We start from the raw sequence: 22,593 nt of genomic DNA on the forward strand, positions 1-22,593 counted from the left end.
TTGACCAAGTGAGGTATGGGTGAAGTGTCTTCTCTGGACTCTGTACTCTGATCCTAAGCCAGTTGTGATATATGTTTGTTTTTGTTTTTGTTTTTTTGGAGGTTCTGGGCAATGCTATGACTATACTACCCAAAGCAATCCACAGATTCAATGTAATCCCTATCAAACTACCAATGGCATTTTTCACAGAACTAGAACAAAAAATTTCACAATTTGTATGGAAACACAAAAGACCCCGAATAGCCAGAGCAATCTTGAGAAATTAAAAGGGAGCTGGAAGAATCAGGCTTCCTGACTTTAGACTATACCTCAAAGCTACAGTAATCAAGACAGTATGGTACCAGCACAAAAGCAGAAATGTAGATCAATGGAACAGGATAGAAAGCCCAGAAATAAACCCATGCACATATGGTCACCTTATCTTTGATAAAGGAGGCAAGAGTATACAATGGAGAAAAGACAGCCTCTTCAATAAGTGGTGCTGGGAAAACTGATACATGTTTTTGAAAGGTCTGATGATTAGCCAAAATGAGCCTGCTAAGGTTATAGATAGGTCACCTAAACGTAGTGGCCTAATGCCAGACTAAGAATTAGGCCACAGTCCCTGACTTACACAAACCCATCCTGAAAATAAATCTCATCAAACATATTTCTATTATTTAATGTCTCAGCATTGTCAAAGAAACACTTATCTGGTTAAAATAATATTTAAACAGCACATTTGTGTCTGCATTTGAATTCACAGGGATCTTTACAGATGAAACTCTTCCTTCCATTACAAATAAAAATTAAAACAAAAAATTCAAATAGCCTATTATATCAGTTCTTTTCCTTATGTCCTCTAAATATTAGCAGTTTGCTCCATTGGATTTCATCAAGAATCCACCCTGAAGCTTATAATTATAACAGTAATATGTGGCATTGCACTCAATATGAGACCATATAGAACCTATGGCCTAAGAAAATGTAGCTGTTATGTATGATTTCAGTTATACACTAGGAATTTGAAAATAGTCAAATATATAGGATCTCACTGATTTATAGGAATGCTGGTCTGGATTTGTGAAATACTTTCAATAGGAAAATCTTAAATATAATTCTGATACTTTCAAGAACCTCGTAAGTTTTCATGTGCACCCTTATAAAAGTTGCCACTTTTTCTCCTTCATTTTGGTAGTTTGTGTACCTTTATTACTATCTAGAAAATTCTTTAAAAGTAGAAACTATAACTAATTTTTATAATATATTGCCTGGTGTCTAGCATATAGGTGGCATTTAATAAATATTCCTTAAATATGGAGGTTGTGTGAAGGAGTGAAAGGAGCATCAGATTGGGAAGGAAGTCTTGGGCTTAATTGTGCCTCTGCTGCTAACCTGGGGGACTAGTGGTAGAGAATACAGCAGGAAAAAATGGCAAAACTATTTGAAAGAGGAAAGGAAAAAGTCAAAATTGTGTAAAAGTCAAAGTTTATTTCTGTACTCCCCCATGATCCTTTAGATCTCTTTTGTTCCTTTCCTGCAAATCTGGGAGTCGTCATTGCTACACACACACACACACACACACACACACACACACACACTGTTCCCCACTAATGCTCCTCCCACATGTGTGTGAACACACACACACACACACACAGATTTTATTGAAATAATGAGGTATTTGGCATAAACATATGTTTTCAGCCTTATTATTGCCTTAGTCTCTTAGTCTTCCATATTGCATTGCTAGATTTGACTTGCCTCGGTAACTTTCCTCTTTTGGTTAGCCTTATCTAAGATCTTCCTGTACTTTTATTTCCCTGTGTACTAGCACCATTCTCCTTTTATCCTGTTACAATTTTCAACTCAGCATTTTTTGGGAGGCTATATCCCGCTATCCTTTCTCCCCACCCACTTCTGTCTGCCACACAACTGTGAGAGATACACTGAGGGGTTTAACTTTGAGCCTTTTAGTTGATTTCACACTCTTCAGATTTCATTTCTGCAGACTTGATGTAAACAGCCTGTTATCGGCAAATCCAGCACTATAGTTGCCAAAATGTGTTGAAATTCCCTTTGCCTAGATAATTCCTTTGAGTTAAAAAGGCCCTCCAAAAAGCAGACAGTTCTGGTTAAAATGCACGTGTAGTTCCTCGGTGAGAAGGAAGGTCATTAGACGAGACCTTCCCAATACATCAGTAAGAGAAGGTTAGCTAATGCTTTGACTTTGAAAAGGCCAGAGCAGGATTCTGAAGGAATGGGGTAGTAGAGTAGAGTAATAAGGGAGTAAACATATAAGGCATGGAGTACTGCCCACAAAGGTCAATTCAAGGTCAGTTCAATGAGATGTATGTTTAAGTCATCTTAGGGGCTAGAATGAGGACTCAGAAACTTTTTGAGGCTGGCAGAGATGGGGAGTTAGTGGTAAATTACCAAATTAATATTGATGGAAAATGTCCTTTAATTTCTTCACATCTATGCTTTAGAGCATTGATTAGACCCTGAAGGCTGTTGGTGTTTCTTGGCCTATCTTCTGTGGAAGCCATTTTTCTCTCTTCATCTCCTTTCTCAATCTTTTCTATGCCCTGCCTGTTCTCTCACTTCCCCCACTACTCCTTCTTTTTCCATTTTCCCTTCTCCTTGGCATTTCCCTAAGTCTTAGTGTCCATCCCTGTCAAATATAGGTGCTCCAAAGGTGCCTTTGAGAACTGCTAATCACTGCTGTAGATTATGGAGACAATTAGGTTTTTAAGTACTTTTTTTCTTTAAGGCATCAGCATCCTCTCCACCTTAGCTTCATATTGAGGGTGTTGTGTTTGTACCTCTGTAGACAGACCTGGGAGAGTTGAGGATCCTGTTTTGATTGGGTAGATTTTGAGGCAAAGCTGCTTCTTTTGGTTGAGTCTGTTTCCTTACCCATCTGTCTTTTTCTTTCAGCTAGCTGTGCTATTTGATGGAATTGAAAACACTGCAGCTTTCATCTGTCTGAGCAGATGGAATGCATTTTGCATGAGTGTTAACTGATTCATGCATTGCATAAAGAAAGCAATCTGTGTTAAAACATTGTGACATTGCAAAGAAGCATTATCTAGTGTATGCTGATGCCTGTTTGCTTATAGAGGGTTTCATCCTTTGCCCTTGCCCATGCCCTCCCCAACTACCCCATGGTCAAGCCCAGACAAACCTTAAAGAAAAAAAAGGATACTATCTATGGCAATGGAAGAAAATGGAAACTGAGAGGAAAAAAATCTGAATACAAAAGTGGCTTCTAGTAGCTGAGTTCCTTCTTTATTTTTGTAGTGTATGGGCCTTCAGAGGGGGAAGATACCACTGTGGGGAAGCTTCACACATGGAGAACTAAATCATCATCTCTCACTTGATCATTATTTCACTATATATTATAGACAAAGCTGTTTGGAAGTGTTTTCAGAGCATTTGACATAGTGTGGTCTCTAGTCTCACAGAGTTCCTACACAGTTTACTCAGCATGAGCATAGTTACAGACTGACTTTAAACCTGAGTTTGTGACCAGCATCAGAGTTTTCATGATGTCACCCATTTGTAGCACAAATACTCAATGGCTTTATACTTTTGTCCCCCGTGGACACTGATGTGCTTGCCACATAGCAGTGCATTGAGAGCTTCCCTTAGTTGCCTACTAGTAGCTATTCACTTATTTCCAGCAAATGTTGTGTGTATCCTGCAGCCAAGAACATTGAACTTTATTGTCCATTTTGAGCAATTTGCTGTTTGAATGCTGTAGCACAATAGAGAGCAGCTCCATTTGCAAATGATGTTACTACATATTTTGACCTATTTTTCCTGCAGGAGTAATAACAAGGGTAATAAAACTCATTTGAAGCTGCTGTATAAGCATACATAACTGCCTCAAATTACAGGGCAGTTTCTAAGCTACATAGCCACCTAAACCATGAAGGCCCTCTTCCGACTCCTTTCACAGTTCTAATAAGCATGGCTATGACTGTCCCAGATTTCTGGATGAGGAAAAACATTATTCCGTTGGATTATGCTGATGGTTAGTAGCTTTTCAGCTACAAAATTTCTGTTTCAGTACATATTCTTTGGCTCCATTTAGCCAGGGTTTGGGTAATTTGGGGGTTTGCTAACAAAAAAAAAGAAGTGAGGAACTTGGAACTCTCGCCGTCTCATGTAGTTGTAGTAGATATAGCCACAAGGGGTATAAACAGCAGATCTTTACTGAAGAAGCTTTGGGAATAGTAGCCATGGGTTAAGGGAAGCATGGATAAGAATTAGGTAATTTCACCTGACAAACCAAACTTGTACCAATTTGGCAAGAGCCTTGGTACTTCTATTATTTATATAAGATCATGCCCTCTGACTAGCACATATCATCTCCCTTGAGGATCTCTGACCAAAAAGATTTGTGAGGAACTTTGAGTGGCCTCAGAGTGGAACCACAAAGGTGATTATAGGGTCAAAAAATGAAATTCATCTATGGACAAGTAACAATCTTTGAGTTCCTGGAGTAGCCTGCTGCAGTTCAGCATTTCATTCTTTGTCAGAAAACCCAGTGTATCATAGGGCACATTGGACTCTGGCTTCTCTCCAAATCTTCGCCCACATAACTTGGCATATCTCTGCACACTCCCCCACCATCACACACACACATACATACACACCTTTGCCCATGCGTTGTCCTCCCCTATTTAGAGCTCCATATGGAGACTGACTTGATTTAGTTTAACACATATTTGCTGTGTGATGGTGATATGCCAGGCTTTGTGCTAGACTATAAACATATACAGAGAGGAAATGTGTCCTTAGAGAGCTGCCAGTCTAATAGTGGAGATGGATAGGTAAATAGACTAATTAGGTAAAAGGAATTTATGAAGCCTCAGAAATATAAAGTACCAACCTATAATGTAAGTTTCATTTATGTTGCTGAAACAACACGAATGCAGATTAAATCTCATGATATATTTATACGGATATGACACTTCTTCATAGGGACCTAAAAGTGACAACTGTGTCATAAAAAATATAAAGTCCAGCAACAATCTGTTTGTTACTATTCTTGAAGGAAGTGTAGCTCCTGTTTCCCCCCAAATTGCAAGTTCTGCAAGTTGTAGCAACTTGATTATGGAAGACTTCTACCCTAAGGTGTCAAGGTTAAAATAGTATTTATTCATCTCCAGGCTCCATCTGCTCAAAGCCAGAAATATCTGCTCCTGCTTATTCTGAATTCTCTCCAAAAGGAGAAAGTCACATCCAAAAAGAATTTTCCAACTTTGATACATTTTGTTGTATCAAGACTTTTGTGATGATGGGGTGCTCATGCAAATATCAAATCAAAGAGTCTTTTTAGTGCCCCTTGTCAGTTAAATAACTATTTCCCCTCAATCAAATTTAATGAACACAGTTGTTGTGTCCTAGCACTGTACTAGGCTTTGTGGGAGTTATAAAAATTGTGAGTCTTAATAATCTTGTCAATTATCAAATTGTGCTTTTCAAACATCTACACATCTGTGAGTTCCTTACAACATTTTAAAGCAAATCTAAAGTTAAAGTCTATGGAATTCCTTTAAGGAGCTCCCCGAACAGGCTGCATCTCTTCCTTTGGCAATCTTTAGAATAAATAAATCTTCCTGATGGATAAGCGGTGAGGTGTAGGGTGATTAACATGTTCCCTTATACGTTCCCCAACTCTACCCACTCACCACTACTACCAGTCTGTGCTAGATCCTCTCCAATCTTGGCCACACCTCCAAACCCTGACTGCTCCAAATTCTCTGTTCCTTTGGCATCGTTGAGCTTGTTGGTAGTGATGAAGACTAAAAAGGGAAGCAAAGGAAAAGACTTTCGAACAAGGACCAAACCACCATTACTTCCCATCTCAAACATTGGTTAAGGAAAGTCCCTGCTTGGAGGCAGGGTTATGGGCTTGCTAACCTTTGAAAGTTCTCTTGAGACCCATGTCTTTGTTTTTCTGCATAGACACGATGCTGACAAAAACTATCCTGTTAGCCACATTGTCTTATCCCTCCACAGCACAGCATGAAGTACTAGGTCAATGCTGTTTAGGGCTGCTCTCTTGGTGGCCTTGAAGCCTCACTTGGTTTGTTTGCTAGGAGAAAGCTGGCACACAAACAAATGACTAGAAGGACAAAACTGTTTGAATGAAAAACAAGGTTACCAAATGGACATGAGTGCAGTGAGTGCCTTGTGGCCTTTTGCCACCACAAAACCAATTGAAAAGAAAGAAAGAATGCCCTGGGGATTATGTGGTTTAGATTTGCCAACAGAAGGCAAAGTAAATAACTAGAAGGACTATGTAGGAACTGCCGAATAGTTGGCAGTCTTTCCACAACAGTTTCCTTAACTGCATTATTAAAAATAAAGTTTTTAGCCTAATCAAAATTACAAGGCCATCGAGGACTGTCTTGTGTTCTTTCTGGGGGAAAAAACGTGGTAATTAACTGCTGCAGAATGATGGATTTTTCCAACACAGCTGTCACAACTGCTATTTTAAATCATTTGTTATGGTTTAAAATGTGTAATCCCCAAGAAATTGATCATTACTGCAATTCAGTGCTGGTTTTTCATTGCCTTAACCACCCTGAGCTTTGCATTAGACCATTAACTAACAAAAGCCAGTCATAAAGTACTATACTACTAATGGCTAATTTCTCAGTGATCACTTCTGTCCTCTTTTAAACAAGATTTTATTTTTTAAAAATTTACACTGAAATTTCTGGCATGACAAAAACAGGTGCACTCTTGTATTCTCTCCTTTTCATCTCTCTTCTATTTATGGCCACTCCCACTTTTTCCTTTTCTTTTCTTCTTCAGTGGCTGTGTCTTCATAATCTGTATTACCTCATAGTCTTTGTTCATGGTGTGTCACTCACTGGTCCATCCTGCCCTTCAGAATCTGTTCAAATGCTATGCCATCTTCATGGTCCAAATGATATTCTACCTCTTCTAGGAAGCCTTCCCAGTTACTCTATTCATCATTCACTTAACTAGTATTCGTTAAAAGGGTCTTATATACTAGCCATTGTGCTAGGCACTAGAGATACCAAAATATAAGACGTATATTCCCAGATTTCAGGAACTTTTATTTTTTACCTGAGTTTATTGATGGAGTGACTAAATCCTTGATATGATTATGTGCTTGAGAACTAGACTTTATTGCCTTAATTTATTCTTCCATTGTAATTGTCTGCATGTAATTAATTTACCCATATATCTTATTTATCATTGTCAATGTGGTTCTGTATAATAAAGGATTTGAGAAGATTGGGCCCTGCCTGGGGCAGTCACCTGTTCCCTGCTCTACTACTGTCCTTCTCCCTACTCTTCCTTCCATATCTACATCTATCTTCTAGATTTCCTAACAGAAATCATAATGAATAAGTGGAATAGCTATTTATCACCATCTGAATAGGTCCAAAGGCAGAAGATAAGCCAATCAAACAAAAATGGAAATCTTGAGATGCTGTGAGCCAATAGGAAGTATGATGGACTGGTTGGTCCGCTAGAAGTCAATAAGGCTAAGTTTCAAGTGATCAGGATACTGAAAATTTGTAATTTTCTTCTGTAATCATTAGGTAATCTATAGTTTGATTCTGGATTCCCAATCTACAAGTTGACCTTGCTTTATTACTTTTGATATATTCCCTCAAATTGGAAATAATCTGAAATGTGGTAATTTGACTTTCCAAAAATAAATTTGAGGAGTTTGGTGTTTAATGAAAGCTAGTATAAGTCCATTTGTAAACCAGAGAGTTCTTTTATGGCCATTACTTCATTTATTTTGTTATGTATGTAAAGATTTTCCTGTAATGTTTTTTGTTTAAAGCAGACACATATACCTTTTAACAATGTTTTATATGTAACTAGTGCCCTAAATTCAGGGACATGTCACATTATATGTTCATAGGACAGATTCACAATGCTTATATTCAGCTTGGAGCCATGGAAGAGCAACAGCACAGTAATAAACTCTGTTTTTCCTGGGGGAAGCAGATGAAATAATGCTGCTTATTTGATTATCTAAATTAATTAATTAATAAGAACACAAATCACTGCCAAATTGAAATCAGCACATTGAGGAATTTATGTTCTTTCCTGGATAATTTCAAATGGTCCTGGAAAAAGAATACAAGTTTGTCCTAATTACTATATTTTGGAGTACAATCCTAGAAAATAGTACAATCATAAATTAGTAAGGGACGTTTCTTAGGACTTTATTTAAAACCTTCTTGTTTTATCATATATTTAGTCTCTTGAACCCTTTAAACTGTACTTAGACTATATTTGGGACCAACGAGTTCATGTTGTTAACTAGTCTTTGTACTTGGTTTCTTTCTGTAATTGTTTCAGGTAATACATCTTAAATACTGTAAATTTCTCCAGTAAAATTGTGACTTGGTGCATTTTGTCTCTTCACCTCTCCACCTCGCCCCCATTTTTTTTTTACTCCCTCACACTTTGAGAATGCCTTCTCAGCCACCTTTACCCATTCTAGGCACCTCCTACCTTCATTATGGCTGAGGAGCAACCTCTCCTGGAACTCCTCAGACTCTAGCCCTTTCCTTCCTCCATCAACACTTAACTGTTCATTATCATTCTTGCAGTTATTTAATCTGATCCTATAACTCATGCTAAAGTGTTAATGACAAATGATAAATCAATGTGTCTTTTTCTCAGCTAACATTTGAATAATCAGAGAGTATCATTCCTTTAATAAAATTGAGGCCATAATAGTGACTTTATACTTTGTAGTGGGTAAGGTATATTGGAGGGGGAGATTTTTTGAGTAGTTGACCTTCTGTTGCCCTTAAAAATCATATCATATGAGCTTCATCTATTAATAACTAAACTTAAATAAATTAAATGAGCTTATTGACAAGACAGACAGTTGCCTGAGGTGAAAATATAGGTGATTTGGTGCCAAATGTCAATAGGCTTGAGCCTAGAGTCAGGAATGGCTACAAAAAATTGTTACTACATATCTTCTGTTACTCAAATATGAGAGGGTGAAACTCGGATCTGAGACATAAACTGGACCCCAGGCACTGGCTGAGCCTGCTAACACTACACTCTGGAGCTGAGATGGAGCCCACCAGACCCGAGCACCCAGCGCCCCACATGCCTCAGACCTGGTGCCTGGCCCTCAGATGACTGCACCTGGAGGAGGAGCCAATGACAGGATGGCCACCCCTCAGGTGTCTCTGTGACAAGATGGCCACCCAGACGGCTCCCGTGCTGGAAGCCTCATGCCAAACAACCAGCAAGACAGGAACACAGCCCCACCCATCTGCAGACAGGCTGCCTAAATTTTTACTAAGCTCACAGACCCCCCAAAGCACACCACCTGAAGCTGCCCTGCCCATCAGAGGGACAAGACTCAGTTCCACCCACCAGAGCACAGGCACCAGTCCCTCCCACCAGGAAGCCTACGCAAGCCCCTGGATCAACCTCACCCACCTGGGGGCAGACACCAGAAGCAAAAGGATCTATGACCCTGTGGCCTGCAGAAAGGAGACCACAAACACAGTAAGTTAGACAAAATGAGAAGACATAAAAATATGTTGCAGACGAAGGAGCAAGATAAAAAAACCCACAAGACCAAATAAATGAAGAGGAAATAGGCAAGCTACCTGAAAAAGAATTCACAGTAATGATAGTAAAGATGATCCAAGATCTCAGAAATAGAATGGAGGCACAGATCGAGAAGATACAAGAAATGTTTAACAAGGACCTAGAAGAACTAAAGAACAAACAAACAGTGATAAACGACACAATAACTGAAATGAAAAATACAATAGAAGGAACCAATAGCAGAATAACTGAGTCAGAAGAATGGATTAGTAAGCTGGAAGGTAGAATGGTGGAAATAATGGCTGCGGAGCAGAAAAAAGAAAAAAGAATACAAAGAATTGAGCACAGTCTCAGAGACCTCTGGGACAACATTAAATGCACCAACATTTGAATTATATGGGTCCCAGAAGAAGAGAAAGAGAAAGGGTCTGAAGAGATTATACTTGAAAACTTCCCTAACATGGGAAAGGAAATAGTCACCCAAGTCCAGGAAGTGCAGAGATTCCCATACAGGATAAATCCAAGGAGAAACATACTGAGACATATTAATCAAACTAACAAAAATTAAATACAACGAAAAACTATTAAAAGCAGCAAGGGAAAATCAACAAATAATATACAAGGGAATCACTATAAGGTTGTCAGCAGATTGTTCAGCAGAAACTCTGCAGGACAGAAGGGAGTGGCAAGATATATTTAAAGTGATGAAAGGGAAAAACCCACAACCAAGATTACTCTACCCAGCAAGGATCTCATTCAAATTCGACAGAGAAATCAAAAGCGTTACAGACAAGCAAAAGCTAAGAGAATTCAGCACCACCAAACCAGCTCCACAACAAATGCTAAAGGAATTTCTCTAGGTGGGAAACACAAGAGAAGAAAAAGACCTACAAAAACAAACCCAAAACAATTAAGAAAATGGTAATAGGAACATACATATCGATAATTACCTTAAATGTAAATGGATTAAATACTCCAACCAAAAGGCACAGAGTGGCTGAATGGATACAAAAGCAAGACTCGTATATATGCTATCTACAAGAGACCCACTTCAGACCTAGGGACACATACAGACTGAAAGTGAGGGGATGGAAAGAGGTATTGCATGCAAATGGAAATCAAAAGAAAGCTGAAGTAGCAATACTCATATCAGAAAAATAGACTTTAAGATAAAGACTATTACAAGAGACAAGGAAGGACACTACAGAATGATCAAGGGATAAATCCAAGAAGAAGATATAACAATTGTAAATATTTAAGCACCCAACATAGGAACACCTCAATACATAAGGCAAATGCTAACAGCCATAAAAGGGGAAATCGACAGTAACACGATAATAGTGGGGGACTTTAACCCTCCACTTATGCCAATGGACAGACCATCCAGACAGAAAATTAATAAGGAAACACAAGCCTTAAATGACACATTAGACCAGATAGACTTAATTAATATTAATAGGACATTCCATCCAGAAGCAGCAGAATACACCTTCTTCTCAAGTGCACATAGAACAGTCTCCAGGATAGATCACATCTTGCGTCACAAATCAAGCCTCAGTAAATTTAAGAAAATTGAAATCGTATCAAGCATCTTTTCTGACCACAACACTATGATATTAGAAATCAATTACAGAAAAAAAAACTGTAAAAAACATAAACACATGGAGGCTAAACAATATACTACTAAATAACCAGTGGATCAGTGAGGAAATCAAAGAGGAAATAAAAAAATACTTAGAAACAAATGACGATAAAAACACGACAACACAAAACCTATGGGATGCAACAAAAACAGTTCTAAGAAGGAAGTTTATAGCAATACAATCCTACCTCAAGAAACAAGAAAAATCTCAAATAAACAACCTAACCTTACACCAAAAGCAATTAGAGAAAGAAAAACAAAGAAAACCCAAAGTTATTAGAAGGAAAGAAATTATAAATATCAGAGCAGAAATAAATGAAATAGAAATGAAAAGAACAATAGCAAATTTCAATGAAACTACAAGCTGGTTCTTTGAGAAGATAAACAAAATTGATAAACCATTAGCCAGACTCAACAAGAACAAAAGGAGAGGACTCAAATCAACAAAATTAGAAATGAAAAAGAAGAAGTTACAACTGACACTGCAAAAATACAAAGGATCATAAGAGACAACTAGAAGTAACTATATGCAAAAAAAAATGGACAACCTGAAAGAAATGGACAAATTCTTAGAAAGGTACAACCTTCCAAGCCTGAACCAGGAAGAAATAGAAAATATGAATAGACCAATCACAAGTAATGAAATTGAAACTGTGATTAAAAATCTTCCAAGAAACAAAAGTCTGGGACCAGATGGCTTCACAGGTGAATTCTATCAAACATTTAGAGAAGAGCTAACACACATCCTTCTCAAACTCTTCCAAAAATTTGCAGAGGGAGGAACACTCCTGAGCTCATTCTACAAAACCACCATCACCATGATAATGAAACCAGAAAAAGGTATCACCAAAAAAGAAAATTACAGGCCAATATCACTGATGTACATAGATGCAAAAATCCTCAACAAAATACTAGCAAACAGAATCAAACGACACATTAAAAGGAGCTTACACCATGATCAAGTGGGATTTATCCCAGGGATGCAAGGATTCTTCAATATACACAAATCAATCAATGTGATACACCATATTAACAAATTGAAGAAGAAAAACCATATGATCATCTGAGTAGATGCAGAAAAAGCTTTCAACAAAATTCAACACCCATTTATGATAAAAACACTCCAGAAAGTGGACATAGAGGGAACCTACCTCAACATAATAAAGGCCATATATGACAAACCCACAGGAAACATCATTTTCAATGGTGAAAAACTGAAAGCATTTCCTCTAAGATCAGGAACAAGACAAGGATGTCCACTCTCACCACTTTTATTCAACATAGTTTTGGAAGTCCTAGCCATGGCAATCAGAGAAGAAAAAGAAAAAAAGGAGTCCAAATTGGAAAAGAAGGAGTAAAACTGTCACTGTTTGCATCCTAAAGATCCCACCAGAAAGCTACTAGAGCTCATCAATGAATTTGGTAAAATAACAGGATATATAATTAATGCACAGAAATCTCTTGCATTCCTATATACTAACGACGAAAGATGAGAAAGAGATATTAAAGAAACAATCCCATTCACCATCGCAACAAAAAGAATAAAATACCCAGGAATAAACCTACATAAGGAGGCAAAAGACTTGTACTCAGAAAACTATAAAATACTGATAAAAGAAATCAAAGACAACACAAACAGATGGAGAGATATACCATGTTCTTGGATTGGAAGAATCAATATTATGAAAATGACTATACTACACAAAGCAATCTACAGATTCAATTCAATCCCTATCAAATTACCAAGGGCATGTTTCACAGAATTAGAACAAAAATTTTTACAATTTTTATGGAAACCCAAAAGACCCCAAATAGCCAAAGCAATCTTGAGAAAGAAAAATGGAGCTGGAGGAATCAGGCTCCCTGACTTCAGACTATCCTACAAAGTTACAGTAATCAAGACAGTATGGTACTGGAACAAAAACAGAAATATAGATCAATGGAACAGGATAGAAAGCCCAGAGATAAACCCACGCACATATGGTCACCTTATCTTTGACAAAGGAGGCATGAATATACAATGGAGAAAAGACAACCTCTTCAATAAATGGTGCTGGGAACACTGAACAGCTACACATAAAAGGATAAAATTAGAACACTCCCTAACACCATACCCAAAAATAAACTCAAAATGGATTAAAGACCTAAATGTAAGGCCAGACACTATCAAACTCTTAGAGGAAAACATAGGCAGAACACTTTGACATAAATCACAGCAAGATCTTTTTGGACCCACCACCTAGAGTAATGAATATAAAAACAAAAATAAACAAATGGGACCTAATGAAACTTAAAAATTTTTGCACAGCAAAGGAAACTATAAACAAGATGAAAAGACAACCCTCAGGATTGGAGAAAATATTTGCAAACAAACCAACTGACAAGGGATTAATCTCCAAAGTATACAAATAGCTCATGCAGCTCAATATCAAAAAACAACCCAATCAAAAAATGGGTGGAAGACCTAAATAGATATTTCTCCAAAGAAGACATACAGGTGGCCAAAAAACACATGAAAATATGCTCAACATCACTAATTTTTATAGAAATGAAAATCAAAACTACAATGAAGTATCACCTGACACTGGTCAGAATGGCCACCATCAAAATATCTACAAACAATAAATGCTGGAAAGGGTGTGGAGAAAAGGGAACCCTCCTGCACTGTTGATGGGAATGTAAATTGATACAGTCACTATGGATAACAGCATGGAGGTTCCTTAAAAAACTAAAAATAGAACTACCATATGACCCAGCAATCCAACTCCTGGGCATTTACCCAGAGAAAACCATAATTCAAAAAGACACATCCACCCCAATGTTCATTGCAGCACTATTTACAATAGCCAGGACATGAAGGCAACCTAAATGTACGTCAACAGAAGAATGGAAAAAAGAAGATGTGGTACATATATACAGTGGAATATTACTCAGCCATAAAAAGGAACAAAAGTGTGCAATTTGTAGAGATGTGTATCGACCTAGAGACTGTCATATAGAGTGAAGTAAGTCAGAGAAAGAAAAAGAAATATTGTATAATATCGCTTATATATGGAATCTAGAAAAATGACACCAATGAACTTATTTGCAAAGCAGAAATAGAGACACAGACATAGAATGGATGTATGGATACTGGGGGGAAGGGGGGATGGGATGAATTGGGAGATTGGGATTGACGTATATACACTACTATGTATAAAGTAGATAACTAATGAGCACCTACTGTATAGCACAGGGAACTCTATTCAATGCTGTGTGGTGACCTAAATGGGAAGGAAATCCAGAAAAGAGGGAATAAATGTATACATATAGCTGATTCACTTTGCTGTACAGCAGAAACTAACACAACAATGTAAAGCAACTATACTCCAATAAAAATTAATTTAAAAATATGAGAAGGCTTCTTTTCTTATGGTAGGAATGAGAGCTAGGAAAATATTCTTCTTGCTCTGTGATGCTTGAGAATTAAAAGGTCATTCTTTGCACACAAACTCTATTTAAGGGAGCACTGCTAATCCAGTGCAGTTAGTAGCTCCTGCATGATATTATTGGAATTACTGATGGTAGGAAAATCAGACCCAAAAAACCCACATTTATAGTTTAAGGTTTTCCTTGTGATTTTCCTGTATAATAGTCACTAAGACCAGTGGGAAATGTGAGATTATTTAACATTCAATCTAGAATTCAAAGCCAAACTCCTTTCTTAGCATTCTCTATGTGTGTTTTCAACAAATGGTGTTTAAATTTTCATAAAACATACATTGTAATTGATAAAAGGCACATTCTAGAAATTGAATTTGCTGGTGCTGATTCAACATCTCATTTGGGAGACAATCTGTTTATGACAACATGACCTTCAGCTAAGATCACAAAACAGCTTCTATGTAGTCAGTGAACCACAAGATGGCACCACTGAACAAATATTGTTTATCTCAAGATGACTTCTAGGTTCTTTAGATAAATGCTCAAGAATAGTGTTATCCCTCTTCAAAAGCAACATCAATCACTTCTGATTGATAGAGTGAATAGAGTATGAAAGGGGCAAATAGTAACTTTACAGTAAAGAAACCTGGCAGACATCACTTAAACCAAGTGATCTAGGTTAACTTCACCAGTGATCAGTCATGGTTATACCATGTACTCCTGACATGATGTAATGAGAAGGGCACTTCACCTCTGTGGTGTTCTTTCCTCAAACCCATGACCTCAGTCTAATCATGAGAAAACATCAGACAAACCCAAAGTGAGGGACATTCTATAGAATACTTGACCAGTATTCCTGAAAAGTCTCAAGTTCATGAAAAATAGAAAAGTAGACTAAGGAACTGTCACAGATTGCAAGAGCCTAAGGAGATATGACAGCTAAATGGAATGCAGGTTCCCAATGCAAGTCCTACAAAAAGGACTTTAGTGTAAAAACTGAGGAAATCCTAATAAATACTATAATGCAGTTAAGAGTATTAGACCAATATTAATTTCTTAGTTTGACAATTGTGCCATGGTCATATAAGATGTTAACATTAAAAGAAGCTGGGTGAAGGATATACAGGAACACTCTTGTACTGTCTTTGAAACTGTTCTCTAAGTCTGAAATTATTATTTAAAATAAAAATAGTTTAAAAGTCAAGATACAGAAGATAGTCTCTGAAATACTAAGTTAACAGGAAGCAGTTTTCCATTTATCTATTATCTGGATATTCTAGACTTCTATGGAAGCTTGCATAATGGTTAGGCATATTAACGCCATATATGGTTCCAAGATCTGGGGTTTAATTCCTCTATAGACACAGTGAGCATGTTTTTAAAACCCCACATTAGGATTCCTTGTCTGTCAAAATAATTTTGTGCAGTTTTCAAGTGAGAGAATAAATCCCAGACAATGAGGATGGAACCAAATGGATTTTCTCTGTTCTATGGCAATTGGTGGCACCTTTTAAAGATATTCAGTTATCTCACTAATATGTGTCATGAGTATGATGGCCGTGTATTCCAGACTTTAAAAACTTTTGTGGTTTACTAACCATAGATCAAATAATGCAATTTATGGCTAATACCTTTGCTAACAAGCCGAATATTTGTGTTGCACAGGATAGTATTTTGGCCCACAAAAACCTCTTAGAATCAAGGAAGTAAACATTTTAACTCCTCTAAAGGGTGTGTGAGAACCAGTTTCCAACATGTTGTATTTGTGCACACAGATGTGAGTAAATTTTGACTAAAAAGTGTTTATGGGAATAATTAGAAAAACAATACTTTCTACGTCATGATATGGGCTAAATAGATAAAAATGTTAATATATATTTTCTCCCAGAGTTGTAAATAAATGTGGGACTCTCCAACATATTTAAATTTCCACATGCAAGAGAATGAAATTGGACCCCTATCTTACACCACTTACAAAAATTAACACAAAATGGGTTAAGGACTTAACTTGGAGTTGTAAAGCTCCTAAGAAGAGAACATAGGGGGAAAAATTTCTTGACGTTGATCTTGGAAAGGATTTTTTGGATATGACACCAAAAGCACAAGCAACAAAATCAAAAACTTAAGTGGGACTACATCAAACAAAAAACCTTCTGCACAGCAAAAGAAACAATCAGCAAAATGAAATGGCAACCTACAGAATGAGAGAAAATATTTGCAAATCATCTATCTGATGAGGGGTTAATATCTAGAATATTAATTACTTTTCTCTGATCAGTCAGTAACCTACAACATTTTCCTTTCCTTTAAAAATTCTAGTCTGTGGTAGCTGTCACGCTCCACCCAAAACTGCTCGCCTGATCCTAGACATTTCCTTATACCTTGATCATTAGTTTCTGAACTGTATCCCAAGTCCAGCCCTATTCCCTTGCTTAGTTTCTATCCTTCTAGACTTGTGTACTAGTTTCCTAGGTCTGCTGTAACAAATTACCACAAACTGGATGGCTTAAAAGAAAAGAAATTTATTCCCTCACGATTCTGGAGGCTAGAATTCCAAAATCAAAGTGTCTGTAGGGCCATTCTCCCTCTGAAGGCACTAGGGAGGAAGCCTTCCTTGCCTCTTCTAGCTTTGGGCGATTGCCAGCAATCCTTGGTTTTCCTTGACTTGTAGACACACTGGTCCAATCTCTGCCTCTGTCATCACATGGCATTCTCCCTGGGTATCTGTGTCTAAATTTTCCTCTTCTTATAAGGTCACTAGTTATTGGCTTTAGGGCCATCCCTAACTGAGTATGACTTCATCTTAACTTGATTACATCTACAAAGACCCTATTTTCAGAAAAGGTCACACCCACAGGTACCAGTGGTTAGAACTTCAGCATATTTTTTGGAGGACACAACTGAACACAAAACACCTTGACGTGGCTCTCACAGGCCTGACTCCATAAACTGAAACCAACAATCCATGCCATTCTCCATCAGTGCTACAACAATCTAACCAGTATAGCTGTTTAATGCTAGTTCTTAGGCATGAACTGCAGTTAAATCGAAGTGCTGGTGTTTCTAGAGTTACTGTATTTCCTTGAAAGTCTTCTGATCCATTTCTGACACACGGCTTCATTTACAAACAGTGGCTTGCTCAATAGGATTGGAGTAACCTTAAATGTACGGGATTAAATCCTATCAAACATATCAGTGGAGAAAATGGAGTTTTGACACTCATGTAGCATGTAACATTGATAGTAATGGTAGAGTGGGATTCTTTTTCTTTTGAGCTTCTTTGATCAGTTGGCTTTATTTTGATGAGAAAACTTGTAGGAATCATCTAAAAACAGTATTCATATACTTCAAAGCATATGCTTTATAAGAGAGGTTTAACAACAAACTAACAATATATTTAAGTATCACTGTCCTGAAATCAAGGAATCTAGATCTTTTGCATAGTTACTCACTTGACAGGTTACCCAAGATATTTAAAATATTATACAGAAATACCACCCCTCATTTGATCATTCTATAAGTTAAAAAGTGTGGCTGTTTTTCCCATGAGATCTGTGACTAGTGACAGTCCTTTGTTGAGCCCCTATATTAGTTTACTACAGTTGCAGTAACAAATCCACAAATTAGGTGGCTTTAAACAGAAATTTATTCTCTCATAGTTCTCAAGGCTATAAGTCTGCAGATTCATTCTCCCTCTGAAGGCTCTAGGGAAGAATACTTCCTTCCCTCTTCCTAGCTTCTAGTGGTTGCCAACAATCCTTGGCATCTCTTGACTCATAGCTGCATCACTCCACTTTCTTCCTGTCTTCCTATGACCATCTTCCCTTTGTGCATGTGTGTGTGTGTGTGTGTGTGTGTGTGTGTCCAAATATCCCTCCCTTTTCTCTTATAAACATACTAGTCATTGACCATTGTAATCCAGTATGACCTCATTTAACTTGATAACAACTGCAAAGACCCTACTTTCGAGGAAGGTCACAATATGAGGTTATGGGTGAACCTGAATTCTGTGGAGATACTGTCTAACCCAGTACAGCTGAAGAATCAAATCTGCTGGAGAACTATCAGAAAAGACATTCTGTTTCAAGTTCAAGCCTTACTCATATCAATATCAGACTGATTTTTTTCTATGACTACAGCTTGAAATATTTTAAAAGGCACCAGCCACAAAATAAGAACTGTTGTTCCAAACCTCTGTGTTCATTTTTGAAAATTATAAACCTGTAACTTGTACTCACATTTTCTAAGTCCAAGTTCTTAGAACTCAGAGTGTTTTCAATAAGAAAGAATCTTTCAGAACTCCTGTTCATAAATATTTTTGGTTCATATGATTGAGGGCACACTAAATGGTTTAAAGGCCATTGAATTAATTATGTATCACTCTTATCTGTGGTCATTATGGAAAAAACTTTTTTAGTATGTGAAGAGGGGGTCAATAGAAATATCTGTCTGCATAATACCACATAATCAGTTGGAAAAATGCTCAATAAAGTATTTCCTTTTTCCCTATCTCCAGTCTGAAATTTTTACTTTTTATCTGGGTGCTTCAGTGCCATGTAAACCTAGATTAAAGATACTAAGAAAGCAATGCCTTCAAATGGCCAATCATGTCCACTACTCAAATCAAACATAAAAAACAAAACTGCATAAATTTGCTTGATTTTTTGAGTGACATGGTTGGGGTTTCTTTAAAATGTTCATAAATTAATATTTCTGTCCTCTATGTAATACCTTATAGTTAATCTCTATATAATATTTTATATTTCATAATAGGCTACAATGTTTAACCTTATTTAATTTTAATATTTTTTACTTTATTTACTTCTTGACTGCTAGATTATATAGCCAGCATTTGATGTTTGTTACTATCCTGTGTTTCAGGGACTCCATGAAAAGACTGGTGCACTTACAGCTGTTAAAGTGATGAATGCTCGTAAGGTAATATTACCTCCTATCTGTATTCTGTTCCCTTAGTGGACTATGGTCTTGTGATAAACAGCTCAGAAAATATTGTATTTGTTTTTTCATCATTGTTATATATAATTATCTTAATCTGCATTTATTATATTTATAATTTAATATTATTTCTATCATTAGTATATTATTTTTATTATTTATTACATTTACACATTAAAAACTTTTACTCACAACAAAAGTGCTATATATTTTAGTATTCTGTAAAAATGAAAAAATATCTGTACTCATGTCTATTTCTAGTTGATTATCTGTTTCCAGGGATAGTAAAAAGTAGATTTCCTCTAATGTTGTGTTAATCCTCTGTTTCATCATATTTCTTTCCCTCCCCAGCCATTCCTTTTGAGAGTTGAGGCCACTAGATTTTCAATGACAGGTAGAAGGAAAATAACTTGTCTGAGATGCACATTTTTCATGTATTTTCTGACAGATGCGCGAGAGAGACAGTTTAATTGGCACTGTTCCTGCTAACATTCATAAAGCTGTGTCGTGGTTCATAACGTATTGTCATAGAATTTGTTAAGCCCTGATTTCTGTCCTCTTTCTTTAGCATGAGTACCTCACTTTCTCAAGATAATATTAGCATGAGCATAGCAAAGGTCAAAACATTTTCACTTCACTACACCCTAAAGGAAACTTCTCAAATATTATATTTGAAAAATTGTACATGTTCACTGAGTTGTTATCAATGCCATAAACTGTTCTTTTCCAATTTGTGCAGGAAGTGAATTGCTGAAACTATTTAAAGAGTTGCATGCTTTTTGTTTTGCCAGTAAATGTCAAATGTTGCAAACCAACGTGAGTTTCAATGAATTTTGAGGTTTTGTGGATTTATTTTGCCCTATAAACCATGACTTCCAAATAATCAGCCTGGTGCTTTCTGAGTGAGACTCTCTAAAATACTTATTTCCTTTTTTTAACTTGAGAGACTTTGACCCACACTTAATCTACATTTTAGATACTCTAACTTGAAATAGTTAAAAATCATGTTCAGCCCATAGATAGTGTCAATTACCTTGTTTATTTTTTAGGGGAAATAGCACTTTACTAACATCAAATTGTAATATCCCATTAATGGCAGTTAAATTTGTTACTATGAATTTCGTGCCAAGTTTCTGTATATATAAGAATCTGATTTTTTATTAAAACTATTAGTGAAAATTGAGAGAGGAATAATATTATGTTACTCTTCCATTTAGTACTAGAAGAGCACAAAGCACATAAGAATAAATCATTTTCAGAGTGTACCAGTGGGTTTAATAACATTTTGTTCTTGGCTTTGCAGACCCCTTTACCTGAAATAGGGAGGCGAGTGAGAGTGAATAAATATCAAAAGTCTGTCGGGTGGAGATACAGTGTAAGTACTGAAAGTCTTCATTAGCCCCCAAGCTGTCTTTCCTTTAATATTCAAGTTAAACTAGTCCCTTTTTGTTATATCACTATCTTTAGAAGGCCACCACTAAAATGTTCTTGCCTAAAAGTGATAACATATTTATGTTTTTAACATATTCACATAGTTTCATTCATTATATGTGAACACTAGCATCTATCAGAAAGCAGGGCCTAGAAGAAATGGTTCCCTGAACAGGTAAGTGTTGACTGCAGATGAAGGACTGAGTAAATTCACAGTGCTCTATGCCCTTTAGCTGAGTAATAACAAAAGAGATGATGGGAACAAGAGTGAATTTTGCCTAAAACTGGCCTTGGCAAGGTCCTTTTTACACCTTTTACATGGTATTCCGGACTGACTGGCTTTTCCCCCATTATGATTCTAAGAAACATTGCCATCATATATGAGCACAATGATGAATACTTTTTTGTATGTGTGAGACCAGTAGCAGACAGAAAACCAACAGGCTACCCAGCCTAAGAGTGTTCAGACATCTGGCACAGTACCTGAATACATGAAGGAGTGTGAAAGTGCTTTCTACTTGAAGCTTTTTAACTGCTTTACAAAGCAGTCTCTGTTACTCTGATACTTTGCTGACTCTAGAATAAGTGCTGGCAAAGGAAATTCTTTTTCAGTAGATGTTGATGATCGATGTTAAGGATCTATCAAAATATTCTCTGGGCCTAAATGTAGAATTTTGCTCTTACAATATAATTGATATATTTTTTTCTTAATTGTCTCCCCTGCAGTTAACTATCTAGTAGTCAAATATTTTCAACCTTTTGTATCTTAATAAATATACTCTCAGGCTCATTTAAAATAACCTTTTCCATTAACAATCACATCCAGAAGAACTTTCTAGTTATACTAGGAAGGTATTGGTAAAGAGTTTCATGATTGGTTTAGTAAGTAATGGGCTCCTGTTTTGTTTACAGTGTATCTTGGCAGACAAAGCATATCCAAAAGTAACAGGTAGTACTGATTAATAACATGCTTTGGTTGATCAAGAATCTGTGAAAGGGACTTACCTGGTGGCGCAGTGGTTAAGAGTCCACCTGCCAATGCAGGGGACACAGGTTCGATCCCTGGTCCAGGAGGATCCCACATCCTGGGATCCTTAGTTGCCCCACGAGCAACTAAGCCCGTGTGCCACAACTACTGAGCCTGCGCTCTAGAGCCCTCGGGCCACAACTACTGAGCCCACATGCCATAACTACTGAAGCTCGCGTTCCTAGAGCCCGTGCTCTGCAACAAAAGAAGCCACCACAATGAGAAGCCCACGTACCACAACAAAGAGTAGCCCCCACTCACCACAACTAGAGAAAACCTGTGCACAGCAACGAAGACCCAATGCAGCCAAAAAAATAAATAAAATAATAGTAATAATAAATGATCACATGCTTTAAAAAAAAAAGAAGCTATGAAAGGTAAGATATGAAAATTATAATTGTTTCACCAATTTTGGTTTCATCAAACATTTGTGTTAATAAATTCATTTAAAGTTCATCTCCAAACCCTCTCTGATATTCTTTTATAAGGAAAAACATTTTGATTCTAGAATTGGGTGAAATTTCAAAGCAAGTTTTGGCATCCTTGA

At 36.9% G+C, this 22,593-nt stretch overlaps 1 protein-coding gene across 5 annotated transcripts in view; it reads left to right on the top strand.

Annotated features, from left to right (window-relative positions):
• NRK (Nik related kinase) overlaps nucleotides 1-22,593 on the top strand; it is a 141,731-nt gene that overhangs the window by 41,407 nt on the left and 77,731 nt on the right. For all 5 annotated transcript variants that reach the window (XM_059909951.1, XM_059909946.1, XM_059909947.1 and 2 more), the window contains exons 3-4: nucleotides 19,514-19,570; nucleotides 20,892-20,963. In XM_059909951.1, the coding sequence (XP_059765934.1) occupies nucleotides 19,514-19,570; nucleotides 20,892-20,963 (129 nt within the window). The remainder of the gene's footprint in view (nucleotides 1-19,513; nucleotides 19,571-20,891; nucleotides 20,964-22,593) is intronic.

Source organism: Balaenoptera ricei, chromosome X (genome assembly GCF_028023285.1).
Source record: "Balaenoptera ricei isolate mBalRic1 chromosome X, mBalRic1.hap2, whole genome shotgun sequence".
NCBI lineage: Eukaryota > Metazoa > Chordata > Mammalia > Artiodactyla > Balaenopteridae > Balaenoptera > Balaenoptera ricei.